This window comes from Loxodonta africana, chromosome 22 (assembly GCF_030014295.1).
Source record: "Loxodonta africana isolate mLoxAfr1 chromosome 22, mLoxAfr1.hap2, whole genome shotgun sequence".
Lineage (NCBI taxonomy): Eukaryota > Metazoa > Chordata > Mammalia > Proboscidea > Elephantidae > Loxodonta > Loxodonta africana.
The window spans coordinates 21,225,304-21,247,342 of record NC_087363.1 but is presented as its reverse complement, the minus strand read 5'-3'; the positions used below and the strand labels follow the sequence as shown (position 1 = coordinate 21,247,342).

The following is a 22,039-nucleotide window of genomic DNA, read 5'->3' as shown; positions in this document are numbered from 1 at the left end:
ACCCATCAGCACCCACCTACCAGAGGTAGGCTCAGCAGTGGGTGGGGCAGCCTGTGGGGAGGACAGAAGAGGCTGTCTTGGGGGATGGATTTGTAGCATAGCTGCTTCTGAATATGTGGTAGGATTTAGAGATCAAACCCCCAAACCCATGCCCTTCAATGGCAGAAGGTCAGCCCTCCCCCCTAGCCTTCCCTGGGCTGTCTCTTCCCTTCCCAACCCTGTGCCTGGTTCTCCCAGGAAGTGGCCAGCACAGGGGAGGCAAGCCCTGCAGCTCAGGCCCGGGAGAGGGAGGCAGCAGGCCCAGCTGCTGCTCCTCAGCTCCTGCCCTGGCCTCTCCAGAGGCTGGCTGTGGTTGGTTGCCCCCATGAGGCACAGGGCCTACCCTGTTGTTGCTCATGTGAGGTGCCCTGTCCTCCTGGCTCCCTGCCAAGCACTATGGCTGGCCCTGAGGGCCTTGCCAAGCACAGGCCTGTGGAATCCTGGCCTTCCCAGCTGGCCCTGGCTGCAGCCAGACTCCCTGGTGTCCTTCGCTGAGTGGAGAAGCCCAGGCAGGGGCTGCAGGAAAAAAAAGCCCAGTTCCTATCCTGACTTGTGGAGGAAGCTGGGATCAGGCCGGCTGAGGTATCCCAGCCTGGCCTGGGCCCTGGGGTCTTTTTTGAACCCCAAATAGGTCAGATCTGCCACCAGGAGCAGGGCCTTAGGGTGGGTGCCCTGGAGATGGAGGCTCCAGACCACACGTGGGGGTCTTTTTCTGGGTGGGAGGCAGGAAGGTTAGGGGCTGAGCCCTCTTCCATGGGTCTAATCTCCAGTGGGCAAGTCTGTGGCCAGTAAATGTCTTTATTGGGCAGGAGATCCAGTCTCCTTGGCTCTGCCAGCGCCCCTAGGTCATGAGGATTTCGATGTCGAGCTCCAGCCGGCTGGCTCTGACCTCATAGCGGCCCCGGATCAGACCTCTGGTTTGGCTGGCATGCCAGCGCCAGTGAGACTGGATGATGCAGGCCGCCTGGCGTGCCTGGAGGAACCTTCTGCGGGCCTGCCACATTCGAACCTGTGCCTGCACCTTCACCACCGCCCACTCCTGGCAGGTGTAGAGTCTCAGTGCCAGGCGCCGTCTTTGCTCCAACATCTTGGCCTGCACTGACCTCCACCAGCACTGGATGACCCAGGCCCTGAGTGCTGCGTGTAGTAACGTCCGGCGCACCATGTTGCCACGCCACCATGACTGAATCCTTGTGGCTGCCTTCTCTAACTGATTGGGGGGAGGAAGAACATGGAGATACTCAGGGGGCATCCTCCCACTCCCATCCCCACCGCTGGCTGCTTGGGAGGAAAGGGGGCTTTGCCCGGGTGCCCCTGATCTCTCATTTCTAGGACCTTTCCAATATATTTCCAATCCTCCCCCTCACCTTTAGACTCTGCTCCTTATCTGTTGGCTGGCTCCCTTTGCTAAGGGCCTCATTCACATTTTGTGTGTCCATGGCCCTGGTCTTTAGAGTCTACTCATCTATCAGGTAGGTCACTCTAGTCTTAGCCCCACCCTCAACTGTTAGCCACACCCTCATGATCAGACCCCACCCACCTGTACCCAAGGCACCACTTCATCAGGTCCTGCCCATCCACATTTAACCACTTATCTTTTTTTCTCTTCACTGTGTCTGACTGATCACTTTATTTTTTTTTATCCCTGGGTGACGCAAATGGTTTGCCCTCATCTACTAACTTAAAGGTTGGCAGTTCAAACCCAGCTAGTGGTGCCGTGAAAGAAATGCCTGGCAATCTGCTTCCATGAAGATTATAACCAAGAAAACCCCATGGAGCAGTTCTATTCTGTAACATGTGGGTTCACCACGAATAGGAATCGACTCGATAGCAATGAGTTTGGTTTTTATTTTTATTATCGTTTTGAAGGCCTACCATTATCTCTTGCCTTCAGTTTATTTCTCAGGCCCAACCGTTACCTTACAACTTACTCTCTTCTACACACTTCTGTCATTTCTTTCTATTTCTCCTGTTTGCAGGGAAGAGAGATCCATGCAGCTTTTCCTCAATAAGACTTCTTACTTTTAGGATACCCATAGCAGGTGTGGATTTCCTGGCACTTAAACGTTAGAGGCTCTGGGAGGGGCTCGAGCAGCATGTTCAAAAGGTCATATGTTTTTGCTTAGAATTTGCAAAAGCAAGATGTTTTAACTGCAGTTGGAGGGGACCTCCATCTCTTTTCCCTCCGTAGCCCCTCTCCTCCTGTTGGGTGGTGCGGAATGGCTGCAGCCTGCTTTTGGAATGTGACTAAGGGGAAGGTGAGTTGGGGTATACTTAGTCTGGGTTTAGTGGGATAGATTTATGTGGTTCACAGTCACCTCTGGGCTCTGGGGATAGATACATTCTTATGTGTATGTGTGTGTGTGGATATATGTTTTGTTGTTGTTGTTGAAAACATACACAGCAAATCATATACCAATTCGACAGTTTCTACATATGCAATTCAGTGACTTTGATTACATTCTTCAAGTTGTGCAACCATTCTCGCCCTCCTTTTCTGAGTTGTTCCTCTTCCATTAACAGAAACTCACTGCCCCCAAGGTTCCTATCTAATCTTTCAAGTCTCTATTGTTGCTTTGATCCCACGTAGAGGCTCTTAAAAGAGCACAATGCTCAAGGCAGACATTTTTTTAGTAGTTAAGCTAAACTATTGTTTGGTTTTAAGAAGGCTTCAGGGGTTATTTTTGGTTTAAGGCTTAAAGATTATCTCAAGGCGACAGTTTCTGGGGATAGATACATTCTTGATAGCCATTCTGCTGTAGAAATGGCTTCCAAGAGTACTCCCACCAATTACTGTGTTCATTCACTTTGTGTCATGACAAGAAGGTGTGGGGACGGAAATGCTATCATGACAGGAACATGTCCTGCATTGTCCGACCCAGAAATATGTAGGCAGGGAAGGAAAAGCAAGGCTTGAGAGGTATAGAACCAGAAGCTAGTTGGTTGAAAATACTTCATGTTATCAGACCTGATTAAAATTGAAGTTCTTTTTTGTCAGGAGTATACTTGATAATTCTATGTTGCCTGTGATCCAAGCCATGGTGTTTTCATTTACCTCATGTGCACGCAAAAGCTGGGCGATGCATAAAGAAGACCGAAGAAGAATTCGTGCCTTTGAATTAGGGTGTCAGGGAATAATATTGAATATACAATCGACTGCAAACAAATCTGTCTTGGAAGAAGAATAGCCAGAAAGATCTTTAGAAGCAAGGGTGGTAAGACTTTGTCTCACATACTTCGGACATGTTATCAGGAGGGACCAGTCCCTGGAGAAGGGCATCATGCTTGGTAAAGTAGAGGGTCAGCAAAAAAGAGGAATATCTTCAATGAGGTGGATTGACACAGTGGTTGCAACAATGGGCTCAAGCATAACAACAACTGTGAGGATTGTGCAGGACTGGGCAGTGCTTTGTTCTGTTCTACATAGGATTGCTATGAGTGGGAACTGGCTTGATGGCACCTAATAACAACAAAATGCTTAATAATACAATAGTACAATTATGAACACTTTTTTTTTGGATAGGAATTCTGTGAAGTAAATGTATCAGAATTCCTGTGATTATAGGGCACACACCTGTAGAACTACTATGAACAGTGTGTAAGCTAGTGTGAGAAATCATGTTTCTTATGCCTCCCAAGTGTTAATAATAAATAAAAGTTTCTATGGATGTGATACTGCAAAATCATCACATGAAGAAGCGATCAGAGGTTGTGCAGCTAAAACTGTAGGAAAATATAATTGAGGTGTGATAGGCGGTTAATTAATATAAACATTATGTTATGTTTGTGGTTTTATCTGTCAACTTTTTAATATTCGCAATTTCATGTGATTTCTTTTTCTCAGTCTAAATAAAGACGCGTTTGAGTACCTAATTTTATAAATGTAATTTTGTATTCTTTTTTCTTAAAGCTGGCCATCTTCCAAACTGTGTAAGCTTCAGGTCCCACAAAACCTGGATCTGCCCGGCCATGCCGTAAGAATGCGACTGTGCAGGCAGGTCTCACAAAGGCCTGCATTTCTGGGATTCAGAATTAGAACTGGAAATGCAGACTCAGGTGATGCAGAGATGCTGGGAGTCCTTTGGGATTCGGAAGGCCATTCTGACTCTGGCTTTAGCATGCAGGTTACTGCTCATTTTTTTTGCACAGGGGCTTGCTGGGTGCCCACTGCTTGTGATGCCATACACTGTGTGTGGCCCCTGTTTATGTGTATTCAAGGCTCCTGCTGCCTCATACCATTGCCATGGTACCATGGCACTGTCCATCTGAGCACGTTACAGGTTCTGGCCCCATTGTCAACCAAGCAACCTTCATTGCGCCAGGTTAAAAGCCCTCAAGAGAGTGGATTCTCCAGACTTTTTCGAGCCATTGAGGCTAGATAACCCCCACTCCCAAGTTATTACCCTGAGGAAATCTTTAAACCTTGGACCAAAACTATTCCCTGAAGTCATCTTTGAACCAAAGAATAGTTTAGCTTAATTAGAAAAGAATGTCTGCATTAAATAGTATGCTCTTTCAAAGAATTATCTATATATGTGATCAAATTGACGACAGCAACTCAGAAGGGTAGATGAGAAGCTTAGGGAGGCAGGGAGTCTGTGTCAATGACGGTGAAATCACTTGGAAAAGGTTGTTGAGAAGGGGGCACAACCTGAATGTAATCAGTGTCACTGAATTGGGCAAGTAGAAATTGGTGAAGTGGTGTGTATTTTGTTGTGTGTATTTTCAGGAAAATTCATTAATTCATCAATTTTTAAAAAGAGAGAGGATTCTGTTGCTTCCTTAAATGGCTGTCAATCTGTGTAAGCAGTGCCAGTCATTTCAAAAGTCTTCATCCCTGCATGAAACCATCAGTCATGGAGTCAGGTGTCCACTTGCAGCCCCATCTTCTGGGTTTCATGGAAGGGATCACTTAGAAGGGGCTGTAGGCACGGCCCGCGTTCCGGGCTCAGCCCATCCAGCCAGTTTCCATTGTCAAGGTGCCAGTTCCCACATTCCCCTTGGACCTCGCCTCCCATCCCCACTCTGGCCTGACTGGGAGTTGCTGGAATATCCTGGCTTTGTATCCTTTTTACGTGTCCCTGGAGAAGCCTTGGCAGCCCCTTTTATGTTCAGCATTTTGCAGTTATTCACAAAGTGTCAGTAGATGGAAGTGGGGGGAGGAGTAAGACGAACTCCCTGAATCTTACCCAGTTCTGCCAGACCATGGTCCTTGGTCTCTATTTCCTCACTCGCCTTCCACAGCTTCCTATTCTCTTCTTCTCATTGGATTTTTTTCTGATTATTAGCATAATACATGTCTGTGGCTAAAATTTCAAATAATGCAGAAATATATAAGACAGAAAATGAATCTCTGATGAAATTTGCCCCCAGACCTATTCCTCCAGACCTTAAAGCATACACATACTGATTTAAATTTTCTGTTAAAAGTAATTTATTTTTAATGAAACACGTAAAACATAAATATAACCTTGTAAAAATTTATACATTGAAAACTAAATTTCCCCTCTTGGTGATCCCTATTCCCTCCTCTACATTATTACTGCTCCCAGGTTGGAGGGGATCCTGGACAATCAGCCATGCGTTTATAGACACATATGTCCATGTACTCAAAGAAGTACACAGTATTGTCTTGTGTGTTCCTGTGTATCTTTTTTCCTTAACTGAGGTAAAATTACATAATATAAAATTCACTATTCTAATCATTTTTATTGTACAATTCAGTGGCTTTTATTACATTCATAATGTTGTGCAACCGTCAATGCTATCTAATTCAGAACATTTTCATCTGCCAATGTTGTGAATTACTTCGGTAGATTCCAGTACCCGTTAAGCAGTCACTCCCCAGTCCTTCCTCCTTCCCGGGCCGCGGTAACCACTAATCTGCTTTCTGTCTCTATGGATTCACCCACTCTGGACATTTTATATAAATGGAATCATACAGTATGCGGCCTTTTGTGCCTGGCTTATTTCACTGAGAATGTTTTCAAGGCTCACGCATGTTATAGCATGTATCAGTACTTCATTCTTTTTATGGCGGAATAATATTCTATTGTATGGTTTATACTATATTTTGTTTATCCATTCATCAGTTAATGGGTATTTGGGTTGTTTCCACTTCTGACTGTTATGAATAAAGCTGCTGTGAGCATTTGTGTACAAGTTTTTGTTTCAACAGCTGTTTTCAATTATCTTGAGTATATACATATATACACATACATACATATATACATGGAAACCCTGGTGGCTAGTGGTTAAGTGCTACAGCTGTAACCAAGAGGTCAGCAGTTCAAATCCACCAGGTGCTCCTTGGAAATGCTATGGGGCAGTTCTACTCTGTCCTATAGGGTCACTGTGAGTCGGAATTGACTCAACGGCAACGGATTTGGTTTTATATACATACATAGAAGTGAAATAGCCAGGTTGTACGGTAACTCTATGTTTAAATTTTTGAAGAACCACCCAACTGTTTTTCACAGTGACTTCACCATTTTACATTCCTACCAGCAATAAGGGGCTCAAGCATAACAACAATTGTAAGGATGACGCAGGACTGGGCACTGTATCGTTCCGTTGTACACAGGGTCGCTATGAGTTGGAACCGACTCAACGGCACCTAACAACAACATCAGCAATATATATATGAGACTTCCAATTTCTCTGCATCCTAGTGACCGTGAAGTGATATCTCATGGTTTTGATTTGCATTTCTGTAATGACCAATAATATTGAGCAATTTTCATGCGCTTATTGGCCATGTGTATATCTTCTTTGGAGAAATGTCTATTCAAGTCCTTTGCACATTTCCTAGTTGAGTTTGTCTTTTGTTGTTGAGTTGCAAGAGTTCTCTATATACTCTTGATATTAAAACCTTATCAGATAGTGCTTTGCAAACATTTTCTCCCATTCTGCGGGTTTTTTTTTTTTCCTTGATAGTGTCCTTTAAAACACGTTTTAAATTTATATGGAGTCTGTTTTATCTACTGTTTTCTTTTATTTCTCACATTTTTGGAGTCATATCTAAGAATATTTTTTGCCAAATTCAAATTTATAAAGATTTACTCCCTCTGTTTTCTTCTGGGAGTTTTATAGTTGTAGCTTTTAAATTAGGTCTTTGATCTGTTTTGAATTAATTTTTGTATGTGGTGTGAGTTAAGAGTCCAGTTTCATTCTTGTGCATGTGGTTACTCAGTTTCCCCAGCACCATTTGCTGAAGAGACTGAATGATCTCGATACCATTGTCAAAAATCAATTGACCACAGGTGTATGGGCTTATGTATGTACTCTCAGTTCCCTTGATCTATATGTCTCTCCTTATGCCCGTACCACACTGTTTGGATTATTGTAACTTTGTAGTAAATTTTCAAAATTGAGAGGTATCTTAGGCTGGGTTCTCTAGAGAGGCAAAATCAGTAATGCATATAAAAATATATATATAGAGAGAGAGAGAGAGATTTATATCAAGGAAATGGCTCACGTGGCTGTAGAGGCTGTGTCATGAATTGAATTACGTTCCTCAAAAAATGTGTGTATTAACGTGGTTAGGCCGTGTGTGGTTGTCCTCCATTTTGTGATTTTCCTATGTGTTATAAATCATAATCTCTGCCTGTGGTTAAAACGATTAGAGTGGGATGTAACACTCTTGCTCAGGTCACTTTCCTCATGCAATGTAAAGGGAGTTTCCCTGGGGTGTGGCCTGCACCACCTTTTATCTCGAAAGACAGAAAAAGGAAAGGAAAGCTAGCAGAGAGTGGAAAGCTCATACCACCAAGAAAGCAGCGCCAGGAACAGAGCGCGTCCTTTGGAAGTGAAGTTCCCGTGCTGAGATGCTTGCAGACAAAGACTGATGAAAAGGACCTTCCTCCAGAGCCTACAGAGAAATCCTTCACTTGGAGCTGACATCCTGAATTCAGACTTCTAGCCTACTGGATTGTGAGAGAATAAATTTCTCTTTGTTAAAGCCGTCCACTTGTGGTATTTCTGTTATAGCAGCACTAGATAACTAAGGCAGGCTGGAATGTCCCAAGTCTACAGGGGCTGGAGAACCTAAGATCAGCAAGTCAGAGCGCAGGGCTCTTGCTCACCAGCTGCAAAGATCAATGAATCCCAAGATCAGCAGGCAGGACCGCAGGTAAGCTGCTAGCTCAAGTCCCAAGATCCAGAGGTCAGATGAACAGGAGACAGCTGCAGGATTCAGCACAAGCAAAAAGCCCTGGAGCCTTGCCAGAATGTTAGCTTATATTCGATGCAGGCCGCACCCCCAAGGAGACTCCCTCCCAACTGATTGGCTACTCACAGCAGATCCCAGCAGATGTGATCACGTACGGCGTCTCAACGGGTAAGTGATCACAATGTTATATGACTGCCAAAACACTGAGAATCATGGCCCAGCCAAATTGACACACAATCTTAACAAGATTAACAAGAAGTGAGCCCCCCAACTTTGTTCTTCTTCTTTAAGATTGTTTTGGCTACTCTGAGTCCCTTGCGATTCCATATGAAATTTAGGATCAGCTCGTTCATTTTTGCTAAAAGTGTTGTTGGAATTTTTATTGGGATTACGATGAATTTGTAGGGTGCTATTTTTTTTTATGGGGAGTACTGCCACCTTAACAGTAGTCTTTCACTTGGATACGGATATTGAAATCTCTTACAATAACATTCTCTTTATATTTTACAATTCTAGTAGTTTGTCAGTTGATCCTTTAGGATTTTTAAATTAGATGGCTGTATCAAGTGTAAATACTGACAACTTTGTAGGTTTTTTTTTTTCCTAAAAGGTATTCCTCTTTTTTCTCTTACTTTTTGTTGGCCATTATTTTTGTTGGCCAATGACTCCAGCACAGTGTTGCAAAGCACGGGGCAGGGTGGGCACCGCTCTTCCCTTTGACTCTAACAGGAATGCCTCTAGTACTTTCCCCCTAAGGAGGAGGTTTGCAGTAAATAAGTTTACTTTAACAAATCTTTCAAATTAAGTACGTTTCCTCTTATTCTGGTGTGTTAATGTTTGTTTTTTTTTAAATCAGGAATTTCATGAAATGTTTTTCTTTTTACAACCGTGGAGAGGATTACATGGTTATCCTCTTTGATCTGTTAATATTGAGTTACTTCGGTCAACCTGCTACTATGGAAGCTCCTCACAGTTGTGGTCCGTTGAATTGACCCCTGACTCATTGTGACCTTATACACAATGGGTCGAAACCCTGCCCAATCCTAAACCATCCCCATGATTGACTATGGACTGGACCATTATTTATAGGGTTTTCATTGGCTAATTTTCAGAAGCAGATCACCAGGTCTTTCCTCCTAGTTTGTCTTAGTCTAGAAGCTCCACTGAAGTGATAGACGGGTGGTGGCTGCGCATGAGGTACATCATCCGAGAATCAAACCCAAGTCTCCAGCATGGAGGTCAAGACTCCTCCCACTGAACCGCCCCTACCCTTCCATAGTGGCGGACCTTGGCCATATTTTTGGCTGCCTGGCACCTGTGTCCCTTCCCTGTGTTTGGGGAATCTCCCCCTTATCTGTCTTGATGGGAGACAGCCTGCCTCTCGCTAAAACCAAAAACCAAACCCATTGCTGTCTAGCAGATTCTGGCTCATTGCAACCCTATAGCGACCCAATAGAACAGGGTAGAACTGCCTCATAGGGTTCCAAACGGCAGCTCGTGGATCTAAACTGCCACACTTTTGGTTAGCGTCCAAGCTCTTAACCACTGGACCACCTCTCACTGTATGGCTGAAAATGCTAGAATCTCCATTTCCCAACTCCCCTGACTGCTGGCTGGAGCAGACACATGACCAGGTTTGCCCAATCAAATGCACCCACTAGAGATTTTCATTCTGGAGCGTGGAATCACAGATTCGGGGAGAGGAGAGCATTCTTTGTGCAGCTGGTGGAGCACTTAGTGTTTGCTGCAGTTCTGGATATGTAGCTTCTCTTTGATCTGCCTATTTTCCGAGCCCGGTCCCAGGCTCCTAAAAATTTGATGAGGTACTAAATATTGTCTCAGTAAATTTATTTTCTGCTTAAATAAATCTAAATCAGTTAATTGTTTTGCAGTTAAAAACAATGACCAATATACTTGCACTTCTGGGATAAATCCTATGTGTTCAATTATTATTCAAAGTCATCATTGGATTTGATTTGTAAATGTTTGCATCTAGATTGGTAAGTCAGATTGGCCTATAGTTTTCTATTGTTATGTTGTCCTAATTTGACTTTAGTGCCAAGTGGGTGCTAACATTCTAGAATATTTCTACAGGAAAAATTCCCCCAGTAGAATTGCTGAATCAAGAGGTCTGTGCATTTTTAGTTTTGATGGATGTTGTCAAATTGCTAGTCAAAGAGGTTTTGCCAATGTACATTCTGTCCGACAACACAGGGCTTCTCTTTGTCTTGACAAGAGGACCTGCCGTCATCACCAATCTGTACCTTTAACTTTTTTACAAGTGAACTGAGCATCTTTGTGTCTGTTTGGAATCCTCTTCTGCCCTGGTGTTTCTTTTTCTATGAACCTCTGCCTGTGTTTCTATTGGATGATTGTTTTTTCTTCTTATGTTTGTTTATTTTGAAAAGTCTTGGTTTAACCCTTTGTCCTCCAGTGAGCTAACGACCTGGAGTTTAAGTTCCTTTTCCTTTGATATTGGTTTTTTAGTGGCTGCCAAAGCTGGAAAGACCCTCACAAAGACCTGTGGCTCAGAGGGAAGATGAGCATTGCTGGCACTGCCTCCTAATTTAGGCATTCACTTTCCAGTCGCATCCACCAACTCTGCAAAGGTTTTTACTGAAACGTGGCTAGAAATTTCCATATTCCCTAATGACAATCAGATGTTCTGCAAACCAATCAGAAGGTGTTGTGTTTTTATATTTTTAACAAATGGATCCAAAACCAATAAAACTTTTTGGAGTGATACGTAAGTAATAAGTAGGCGAAAGAATTATATTTCCAAGTTATAAGTGTGAATGTAATTGAGTTTTTTTTTTTTTTTTATTAACTTTTATTAAGCTTCAGGTGAACGTTTACAAATCCAATCAGTCTGTCACATATAAGTTTACATACATCTCACTCCCTACTCCCACTTGCTCTCCCCCTCTTGAGTCAGCCCTTTCAGTCTCTCCTTTCGTGACAATTTTGCCGGCTTCTCTCTCTCTCTATCCTCCCATCCCCCCTCCAGACAAGAGTTGCCAACACAATCTCAAGTGTCCACCTGATATAATTAGCTCACTCTTCATCAGCGTCTGTCTCCCACCCGCTGACCAGTCCCTTTCATGCCTGATGAGTTGCCTTCGGGGATGGTTCCTGTCCTGGGCCAACAGAAGGTCTGGGGACCATGGCCGCCGGGATTCCTCTAGTCTCAGTCAGACCATTAAGTTTGGACTTTTTATGAGAATATGGGGTCTGCATCCCACTGATCTCCTGCTCCCTCAGGGGTCCTCTGCTGTGCTCCCTGTCAGGGCAGTCATCGATTGTGGCCGGGCACCGACTAGTTCTTCTGGTCTCAGGATGATGTAGGTCTCTGGTTCATGTGGCCCTTTCTGTCTCTTGGGCTCTTAGTTGTCTTGTGGCCTTGGTGTTCTTCATTTTCCTTTGCTCCAGGTGGGTTGAGACCAATTGATGCATCTTAGATGGCTGCTTGTTAGCATTTAAGACCCCAGACACCACATTTCAAAGTGGGATGCAGAATGATTTCATAATAGAATTATTTTGCCAATTGACTTAGAAGTCCCTGCAAACCATGTTCCCCAGACCCCCGCCCTTGCTCCGCTAACCTTTGAAGCCTTCATTTTATCCCGGAAATTTCTTTGCTTTTGGTCCAGTCCAATTGAGCTGACCTTCCATGTATTGAGTGTTGTCTTTCCCTTCACCTAAAGCATTTCTTATCTACTGATTAATCAATAAAAAACCCTCTTCCACCCTCCCTCCCTCCCCCCCTCGTAACCACAAAAGTATGCGTTCTTCTCAGGTTTACTATTACTCAAGATCTTATAATAGTGGTCTTATACAATATTTGTCCTTTTGCCTCTGACTCATTTCGCTCAGCATAATGCCTTCCAGGTTCCTCCATGTTATGAAATGTTTCAGAGATTCGTCACTGTTCTTTATCGATGCGTAGTATTTCATTGTGTGAATATACCACAATTTATTTACCCATTCATCCGTTGATGGACACCTTGGTTGCTTCCAGCTTTTTGCTATTGTAAACAGAGCTGCAATAAACATGGGTGTGCATATATCTGTTTGTATGAAGGCTCTTGTATCTCTAGGGTATATTCCCAGGAGTGGGATTTCTGGGTTGTATGGTAGTTCTATTTCTAACTGTTTAAGATAACGCCAGATAGATTTCCAAAGTGGTGGTACCATTTTACATTCCCACCAGCAGTGTATAAGAGTTCCAATCTCTCCGCAGCCTCTCCAACATTTATTATTTTGTGTTTTTTGGATTAATGCCAGCCTTGCTGGTGTGAGATGGAATCTCATCGTAGTTTTAATTTGCATTTCTCTGATGGCTAATGATCGTCAGCATTTTCTCATGTATCTGTTGGCTGCCTGAATATCTTCTTTAGTGAAATGTGGGTTCATATCCTTTGCCCACTTTTTGATTGGGTTGTTTGTCTTTTTGTGGTTGAGTTTTGACAGAATCATGTAGATTTTAGAGATCAGGTGCTGGTCGGAGATATCATAGCTGAAAATTGTTTCCCAGTCTGTAGGTGGTCTTTTTACTCTTTTGGTGAAGTCTTTAGATGAGCATAGGTGTTTGATTTTTAGGAGCTCCCAGTTATCAGGTTTCTCTTCATCATTTTTGGTAATGTTTTGTATTCTGTTTATGCCTTGTATTAGGGCTCCTAGGGTTGTCCCAATTTTTTCTTCCATGATCTTTATCGTTTTAGTCTTTATGTTTAGGTCTTTGATCCACTTGGAGTTAGTTTTTGTGCATGGTGTAAGGTATGGGTCCTGTTTCATTTTTTTGCAAATGAATATCCAGTTATGCCAGCACCATTTGTTAAAAAGGCTTTCTTTTCCCCAATTAATTGACACTGGTCTTTTGTCAAATATCAGCTGCTCATACGTGGATGGATCTATGTCTGGGTTCTCAATTCTGTTCCATTGGTCTATGTGCCTGTTGTTGTACCAGTACCAGGCTGTTTTGACTACTGTGGCTGTATAATAGGTTCTGAAATCAGGTACAGTGAGGCCTCCCACTTTCTTCTTCTTTTTCAGTAGTGCTTTGCTTATCCGGGGCTTCTTTCCCTTCCATATGAAATTGGTGATTTGTTTCTCTATCCCCTTAAAATATGACATTGGAATTTGGATCGGAAGTGCGTTAAATGTATAGATGGCTTTTGGTAGAATAGACATTTTTACTATGTTAAGTCTTCCTATCCACGAGCAAGGTATGTTTTTCCACTTAAGTATATCCTTTTGAATTTCTTGTAGTAGAGCTTTGTAGTTTTCTTTGTATAGGTCTTTCATATCCTTGGTAAGATTTATTCCTAAGTATCTTATCTTCTTGGGGGCTACTGTGAATGGTATTGATTTGGTTATTTCCTCTTCAGTGTTCTTTTTGTTGATGTAGAGGAATCCAAGTGATTTTTGTATGTTTATTTTATAACCTGAGACTCTGCCAAACTCTTCTATTAGTTTCAGTAGTTTTCTGGAGGATTCCTTAGGGTTTTCTGTGTATATAATCATGTCATCTGCAAATAGTGATAACTTTACTTCTTCCTTGCCAATCCGGATACCTTTTACTTCTTTGTCTAGCCTAATTGCCCTGGCTAGGACTTCCAGCACAATGTTGAATAAGAGCGGTGATAAAGGGCATCCTTGTCTGGTTCCCATTCTCAAGGGAAATGCTTTCAGGTTCTCTCCATTTAGAGTGATGTTGGCTGTTGGCTTTGCATAGATGCCCTTTATTATGTTGAGGAATTTTCCTTCAATTCCTATTTTGGTAAGAGTTTTTATCATAAATGGGTGTTGGACTTTGTCAAATGCCTTTTCTGCATCAATTGATAAGATCATGTAGTTTTTGTCTTTTGTTTTATTTATGTGATGGATTACATTAATGGTTTTTCTGATATTAAACCAGCCTTGTATACCTGGTATAAATCCCACTTGATCATGGTGAATTATTTTTTTGATGTGTTGTTGGATTCTATTGGCTAGAATTTTCTTGAGGATTTTTTGCATCTAAGTTCATGAGGGATATAGGTCTATAATTTTCTTTTTTTGTAATGTCTTTACCTGGTTTTGGTATCAGGGAGATGGTGGCTTCATAGAATGAGTTGGGTAGTATTCCGTCATTTTCTATGCTTTGGAATACCTTCAGAAGTAGTGGTGTTAACTCTTCTCTGAAAGTTTGGTAGAACTCTGCAGTGAAGCCGTCCGGGCCAGGGCTTTTTTTTGTTGGGAGTTTTTGGATTACCGTTTCAATCTCTTTTTTTGTTATGGGTCTATTTAGTTGTTCAACTTCTGAATGTGTTAGTTTAGGTAGGTAGTGTTTTTCCAGGAATTCATCCATTTCTTCTAGGTTTTCAAATTTGTTAGAGTACAATTTTTCATAATAATCTGAAATGATTCTTTTAATTTCATTTGGTTCTGTTGCGATGTGGTGCTTCTCGTTTCTTATTCGGGTTATTTGTTTCCTTTCCTGTATTTCTTTAGTCAGTCTAGCCAATGGTTTATCAATTTTGTTAATTTTTTCAAAGAACCAGCTTTTGGCTTTGTTAATTCTTTCAATTGTTTTTCTGTTCTCTAATTCATTTAGTTCAGCTCTAATTTTTATTATTTGTTTTCTTCTGGTGCCTGATGGATTCTTTTGTTGCTCACTTTCTATTTGTTCAAGTTGTAGGGACAGTTCTCTGATTTTGGCTCTTTCTTCTTTTTGTATGTGTGCATTTATCGATATAAATTGGCCTCTGAGCACTGCTTTTGCTGTGTCCCAGAGGTTTTGATAGGAAGTATTTTCATTCTCGTTGCTTTTGTAATGGAGTTTTTATGAGTGAACCACATCCATTTTTGACAACAAAATCACGTAAAAGAATGAAACCTTTCCAATCACCTGTTTTCTGAAAGCAGCTTCCATGGCCTCTTAATTTGGCTGATGAAGAGCTCCCTCTAGGGGTGAGAAAAATATCAGCATCGCTGTTTCTTTTGGTTGCTTGCGCTAGTGGCTTAGTAACATTTTAGCCAGTTGCCTTGAGTCTACTCTCACTCATGGCAAACCCGTGCCAGTCAGTGTAGAACTGTGCTCCATAGGGTTTTCAATGGCTGATTTTCAGAAGTAGATTGCCAGGTCTTTCTTCCAAGGTGCCTCTGGGTGGACTTGAACCACCAACCTTTCCGCTAGCATCGCTGCTTGCACCACCCAAGGAATCCAGTAACATTGTAGTCTAGGTTTTTTTTTTTTGCAGGCATCTTTTTAGTACACCTGCCCATGTTGGCGAGGGTTAACATTGTCAAAACTAGACAGTGCGACCCATAAACCCCTTTGTTAGTTTACAGCAACACAAGTGGTTGTGTGTCCCAGGTCACAGAAAGCACATTTATTTTCTCTCTCTCTCCCTCACCAGAACGTGACCTCTGAGTGCATAGTGGCTTTGCCTGTCATTCTTTGCTTTGACAATGCCTATAACAGGGCCTGGAACAGTGTAGCGATTCGATAATTGTTGAATAAATGAACGGACCTTTGAACAAAAGTTCTGAGTTCAGTGTTGCTTGGAGTCCATGACCAGGTGCTGTGGCCAGGGAAGGGAACTTGTCCGTGGTCCGGGTTTGAGTGGCCTGTGCTAAGTGGGGGGTGGGATTTTCTAACTGGCTTGGACCATATCCATTCACTGAATACTTATTCGTGGAGCACCAGCTATGTGCCACACACTGTTGTGGAGCTGGGAACCCAGTGGCTATCAGGGTAGGCAAGCTCCCTCCTCATATGGAATGGTTATGTGGAGAGTGCTTAGATGGTAATACTTGCTATGAAGAAAAATCAAGCAGAGAAGAAGAAAAAGGGCATGCTGGGGTGGAGAAGAGGCTGCAGTTTTATATGGCAGATCAGAAAACTCTTCACTGAGAGGTGAAGGAAGGAGGGAGGAAGCCATGCAGCCATCTGGGGGATGATCAAGTGTCAAAGCACCAAAGCAGGAACATGGCCGGCCTGTTTGAGAAATACCAAGGAGGCCAGTGTGGCACAAGCAGCGTAAGGCAGGGGAGAGGAGCAAGGGATGAAGTCAGAAAGCTAAATTAAGCAGTGTGGTACTACAGAAAGTGAAATTTCTAGACAGAATTGTTGAGAATTGTCCAGCAAGAAGGAAGGACCTCTTGAATCAAGGACAAAAGCAGACCTTTCCCACAGGCTTCCCTCCTTCCAAAGATGACTCCCGCGTGCCTTCTCAGGAGACCACTTCCTCAGAAAGAGTCTGAGCATGAGTATGAGGTGACAACTGCTAAGGTGGTCCTGGCATGGCCTACATGTCTGGAGGTGAGAGGTGTTCTAGGACGGTACAAGGTAAACAAGGACGAGTTTGAGCATATGGTGTGGGTAAGATATGGGGAGAATTCGAAAAAGGGTGATGCAATTGCTGCAGGGCCTGGTCTTACTGATCCTTTGGCTATAGAAGGAGAAGAACAACCCTGGCTGGTGGGAAGAGATCTCCTTGGACCCTGGAAGGTCAGAGGTGGAGGGTGGAAAGATTAATCTCTCTCAACTCTTGTCTGCAGGGCATCTGGCCAATTTAACCCAGGTTGCTGCTGCCACCCTAAACTTGACCGCTGACCAACAAAGAATCTTAATCTAAAAACTCTCAAAAGCCTCCCAACATCTGCTGACTCCAGAAAGGACCAGTCTTCACTTAAGATGACAGAACAAGGTTAATTTTCTGAACACTGATATGATCCCCTTTAGCCCCATCCTGTTATTGTTGGACTCTTGTACATTTGTCACAGACTGCTGATTGTTCTTTGAGGTCTAAGGTGCACCTGACTCAAGTCATGGTATTCTCAATCACCTCATATGCATGTGAAAGCTGGACTATGAATAAGGAAGACTGAAGAAGAACTGATGCTCTTGAATTGTGGTATTGGCAAAGAATATTCAATATGCCATGGACTGCCAGAAGAACGAACAAGACTGTCTTGGAAGAGGTACAGCCAGAATGCTCCTTAGAAGTGAGGATGGCGAGACTTTGTCTCACACACTTTGGACACGTTATCAGGAGGAACCATGCCTGGAGAAGGACATCAAGCTTGTAGGCAGAAAGTCAGCAAAAAAGAGGAAGACGCCGAACGAGATGGATTGACATAGTGGCTGCAACAATGGGCTCAAACATAGCAACAATTATGAGGATGGCACAGGACCAGGCAGTGTTTCATTTTTCTTTTCTTCATTTTTAGGCATAACCCATACAAAAGGCTAAAGCTTTTTACCTTCATCAGTAAGTGCTCTAAGTCACCTTCACTTTCGGAAAGCAAGGTTGTGTCATGTGCATATCATAGGTTGTTAATGAGTCTTTCTTCAATCCTGATGCCACATTCTTTTTCATGTACTCCAGCTTTTCAGATTATTTGTTCAACATACAGGTTGAATAAGTAAATTGAAAGGATAAAACCCGGCTGCACAACTTTTTCCGTTTTGAACCATATAGTATCTTCTTGTTCTGTTCAAACCACTGCCTCTTGATCCACGTACGGGTTTTGCATGAGCACAGTTTAGTGTTCTCGAATTTTCATTCTTTGTAACATTATCCATAATTTGTTATGATCCACACAGTTCAATGCCTGTCATAGTTTATAAAACACAGGTAAACATCTTTCTGCTGTCCTCTGCTTTTGGCCAAGATTCATCCGACACTGGCAATGTTATCCCGTTTTACATTCTCTTATGAATCTGGCTTGAACTTCTGGCAGTTCCTTGTTGCTATACAGCTGTAGTCAGTTTTGATTAACCTTCAGCAAAATTTTTCCTGCATGTGATGTTAATTATATTGTTTAATAATTTCTTCATTTTGTTTGATTGCCTTTCTTTGGTATAGGCACAAATATGGATCTCTTCCAGTCAGTTGCCCAGGTAGCTGCCTTCCAGATTTCTTGGCTTAGATGAGTAACATTCTCAGTGTTGCATTCATTTACTGAAACATCTCAATTGGTATTCCGCCAATTCCTGGAGCTTTGTTTTGCCAGTGCTCTCAGTGAAGCTTGAACTTCTTCCTTCATTACCAGTGCTTCTTGATCACATCCTACCTCCTGAAGTGTCTGGGCATCAACCGGTTCTTTTTGGTGCAGTGACTCTGTGTACTCCTTCCATCTTCTTTGATGCTTTCTGCATCATTCAGTCGTTTACCCGTAGAATCCCTCAGTGATGCGACTCAAGGCTTGAATTTTCTCTCTGGTTGTTTCAGCTTTAGAAATGCTGACTGTATTCTTCTCCTTTGGCTTTCTAACTCTAGATCTTTGCACATTTCATCACAATACTTTACGGTGTCTTTTCAAGCTGCCCTTTGAAATCTTCTGTTTTACTCTTTTACTTCATCATTTTTTTCCATTTGTTTTATCTAATTTGTGCTCTTTTTTTTTCAACAACATAATTGCCAACTATAAATGTGGATCTTGCCCAGCGGATTACACAGGAATCAAAGCGACTATATCTGTAGAAACGATGATGGAGAAGCTCGGTATTATCAGTCAAGACAAAGCCAGGGGCTGACTGTGAAACAGACCATCATTTGTCCATGTGCAAGCTCAGGTTGAAGCTGAAGGAAAAGCACGTCCACGACAGCCAAAGCATGGCTTTGAATACGTCCCATCTGAACCTAGAGCCCATCTCAAGAAAAGATGTGACACACTGAACACTAATGACGAAAGACTGGAAGAGTCGTGGGAAGACATCAAAGGAATCTACATGAAGAAAGTAAAAGATCATTAAAAAGGCAGGAAAGAAGGAAAAGACCAAATGGGTTTCAGAAGAGACTCTGAAACTTGGGTTTTTTTTTAATGTAGCTACTAGAAAAATTAAAATTACGTATGTGGCTCACATTTGTGACTCGCATTATATTTCTATTGGACAATGTTGGTCTAAATTAATATACAGGTAGTCCCTGGCTTACAATGGGGATCCTTCCAATGACATAATGACATAACTCGAATACCTTATTTTTTTCATTATTATTGCCTTTTTTTTTTTAACCAGTATCTTTATAAATTCGATCTTCAGGGATTGGAAACATGACATATAAACATCTGCAAGTGAACATCTGAGGATGATAACAACAGCAAATTGGTCACTGCAGCATTGTATGTAGTACAAAATACTAATGATAAGACATACAAAAAAACAGATGGCCCTAAGTGCAGTTTGTCATAACTCGAATACGTCATAAATTGGGGATTACCTGTAATAGTAAGAGAATGTCTAACTTCTAAGATAATAGAGTAAGGGGAGGAATAAAATAATTAAAAAAAAAAACCACTTAAGCCAAAAGAAGGAAAGGAAGGAGAGAGAGGGAAAAATACTGAACAGATGAAGTAGAAAGCAAGTAGTAAGACAGTCATTGAAACACTAATATACTAGTAATTACATTAAATCTAAGTGGATTAGCACTCATTTAAAAGGTAAAGATTGTCAAACTGAGTTAAAAAAAAAAAGACATGCTGCTTACAAGTGATACTTCTAAAATACAGAGATTCCATAAGATTGAAAATTATAAACCATGTAAATGTAAACCAAAGAAAACTGATGTAGCTCTTACTAATATCATACACAGTTAATTTTAAGGAAAAGAGCATCAAGAAATAAAGAGACTTGCTTCATAATGATAGATAGTCACTCACGGGATGGCACAACAATTCTAAATTTGTAGGCATCTAATAACATAGCCCCAGGATAAAAGAAGCAAAAATTGACAGAGACAAAAGGAGAAATGGACAAATCCAAAATTACAGTGGGAGATTTTAACATAATTCTCTCAGTATCTGATAGAATAAGAAGACAAAAGATCAGTAAGGGTATGAAATATTCGAACAACGTGATTAACGACACTGACTTATTTAGTACACATAGAACATTGCCCCCAACAATTGTAAAATACACATTATCTTCAAGAACATATGGAATACTTACCAAAATGGGCCCTATTCTGGGCCATAAAGCAAGTCTCAACAAACTTCAAAGAATTTAAATCATACGGATTACGTTCTTTGGCCACAGTTGAAGTAAGCCAGAAATCAATAATAATAAGACAATTAGAAAGTTCCCAAATGTTTAGAAATGAAGCAAACACACTTCTATATAACTCAGAGGTCAAAGAAAGAACTTGAAATGATAATAAGAAGCTATTTTGAGCTGAATGACAGCAAAACATTACATATCAAAAACTGGGGAAGAAACTAAAACTGGATTAGAGAGGAATTTATTATTTCATATGTATACATTAGGAAAGAAAGTTAGAAAACCAGCGAGTTAATTATTTGTCTCAAGAAGTTACAAAAGCAATTTAAGTAGGTGGAAAAGAACAATAGTAGACATAAGGACAGAAATTAAAAAAAAAAAGAATAAAAAATCAGGGGAAAAACAAACAAACTCAAGTCTCCAAATTTCCAAGAAGCCTGAAGGATCTTGGTGTCATGAACAGGGGCCTCACACTCACATGGTATCCTTCAGGTTCTAATGTGCTTTCTCCTAGATCCTGCACCCATGAGAAGAACAGGACAAGTGTATCTCCATTTTCAGATGAGTGTGAATGTACCCATGGTCATCATTAGCTAGATAGTGGCAGATGCAGGACACGAAGTCAGGGTTCCCAGATTTATATTGGCATGAACAAAAAAAGGGAATGGATTGACTTACCTAAAGGTTAAGAGGTTTATTAGTTTCTATGGTTGCTAAAGCAAATTACCATGAAAGTGGTGGCTTAAACAACAGCAATGTATCCTCTCGTAGTCCTGGAGGCCAGAAGTCTGAAGTCAAGGTGTGGTCAGGGCCATGTTCCCTCCAGAGGCTCTAGGGGAGGTTCTGTTCCTTGCCTCTTCCACATTCTGATGATTGCCAGCATTCTTTGGCTTGAGGTCACAGCACTCCCATCTCTGCCTCCATCTTCACATCACCTGCTCTTCTGCATGTCTCTCTTAAAACGCCCTTTGCCTCTCTTTATAAAGATACATGTGATTGCATTTAGGTCCCACCTAGATAATCTGGATAAGCTCTTCCTGTCTAGGTCTTTAATCACACCTTTTGGCATATAGGGTAAAATTCCAGGAATTTGATGTTCATATCTTTTGGGGGGCTATTTTTAGGCCTACTCCAAGAGCAAATGTGGCTTTAAAAAAACAGTTAAATGCAGGACTCCAGATAATGTTAATGGATTCCTTCTTATTTCCTACCAGATCTGTATGATCTAAAAAGCCACAGCAAGCCAGAGGTGCCATGAAATGGAGTACCCCATGGCATACAGGCCTGGCTATATCAAAACCTACCTCACTCACAGACTCAGCATACCTGATGGTGGCTTATGGGCAATCTATCCCATAGACAAAGGCCTGGCCCTAGGCTACCCTAGGCCTCTGCTCCTAATAGCAGATGTGGCAAACCTTGTCTCCAAAAGAGGCCCTAGGCCCCAGGCCTGCCTGAGATGCCTGTGGAGATAAACAGCCTGTTCCAGCCTCACTCCCCAAGGGGTGTAGAAACTAGGCTTTATTTTCATGCAGCCCCTGCCTGGGCTTCTCCAGGAAGTCTGGCTACAGCAGGGCCAGCTGGAAAGGCCAGGATTCCACAGACCTGGGTTTGGCAGAGCCCTCAGGGCCAGCCACAGCACGTGGCAGGGAGCCAGGAGGACAGGGCACCTCAGATGAGCAACAGCAGGGTAGGTGCTGTGCCTCACGGATGGGGGTGCATAGCAGCCAGCCACAGCCGGCCCCTGGGGAGGCCGGGGCAGGAGCTGAGGAGCAGCAGCTGGGCCTGCTGCCTCCCTCTCCTGGGGCTGAGCTGCAGGGCTTGCCTCCCCTGTGCTGGCCACT

The 22,039-nt window shown here is 42.4% G+C and overlaps 1 protein-coding gene across 2 annotated transcripts; it reads right to left on the bottom strand.

The window, feature by feature from the left end:
• Nucleotides 1–781: 781 nt before the first annotated feature.
• On the bottom strand, nt 782–1,964 carry IQCF6 (IQ motif containing F6). Of its 2 annotated transcripts, none has more exons than XM_064274232.1 (2): nt 1,407–1,964; nt 782–1,249 (listed from the first exon to the last, which is right to left on the bottom strand). In XM_064274232.1, exons 1-2 carry the CDS (start codon nt 1,476–1,478, stop codon nt 881–883), a joined length of 441 nt encoding a protein of 146 aa, XP_064130302.1. In that variant the 5' UTR covers nt 1,479–1,964; the 3' UTR covers nt 782–880. The 2 variants fall into 2 exon arrangements, with proteins under 2 accessions (XP_064130302.1, XP_064130303.1); XM_064274233.1 differs by having other exon boundaries at nt 1,464–1,478.
• Nucleotides 1,965–22,039: the final 20,075 nt, after the last annotated feature.

Bases quoted from the DNA above. Each gene is read 5' to 3' on its own strand.
- IQCF6 (XM_064274232.1), bottom strand. From the start codon at position 1,478: ATGGACACACAAAATGTGAATGAGGCCCTTAGCAAAGGGAGCCAGCCA. The intron at 1,250-1,406 runs GTGAGGGGGAGG...CCCCCCAATCAG, and splicing joins ATAAGGAGCAGAGTCTAAAG to TTAGAGAAGGCAGCCACAAG.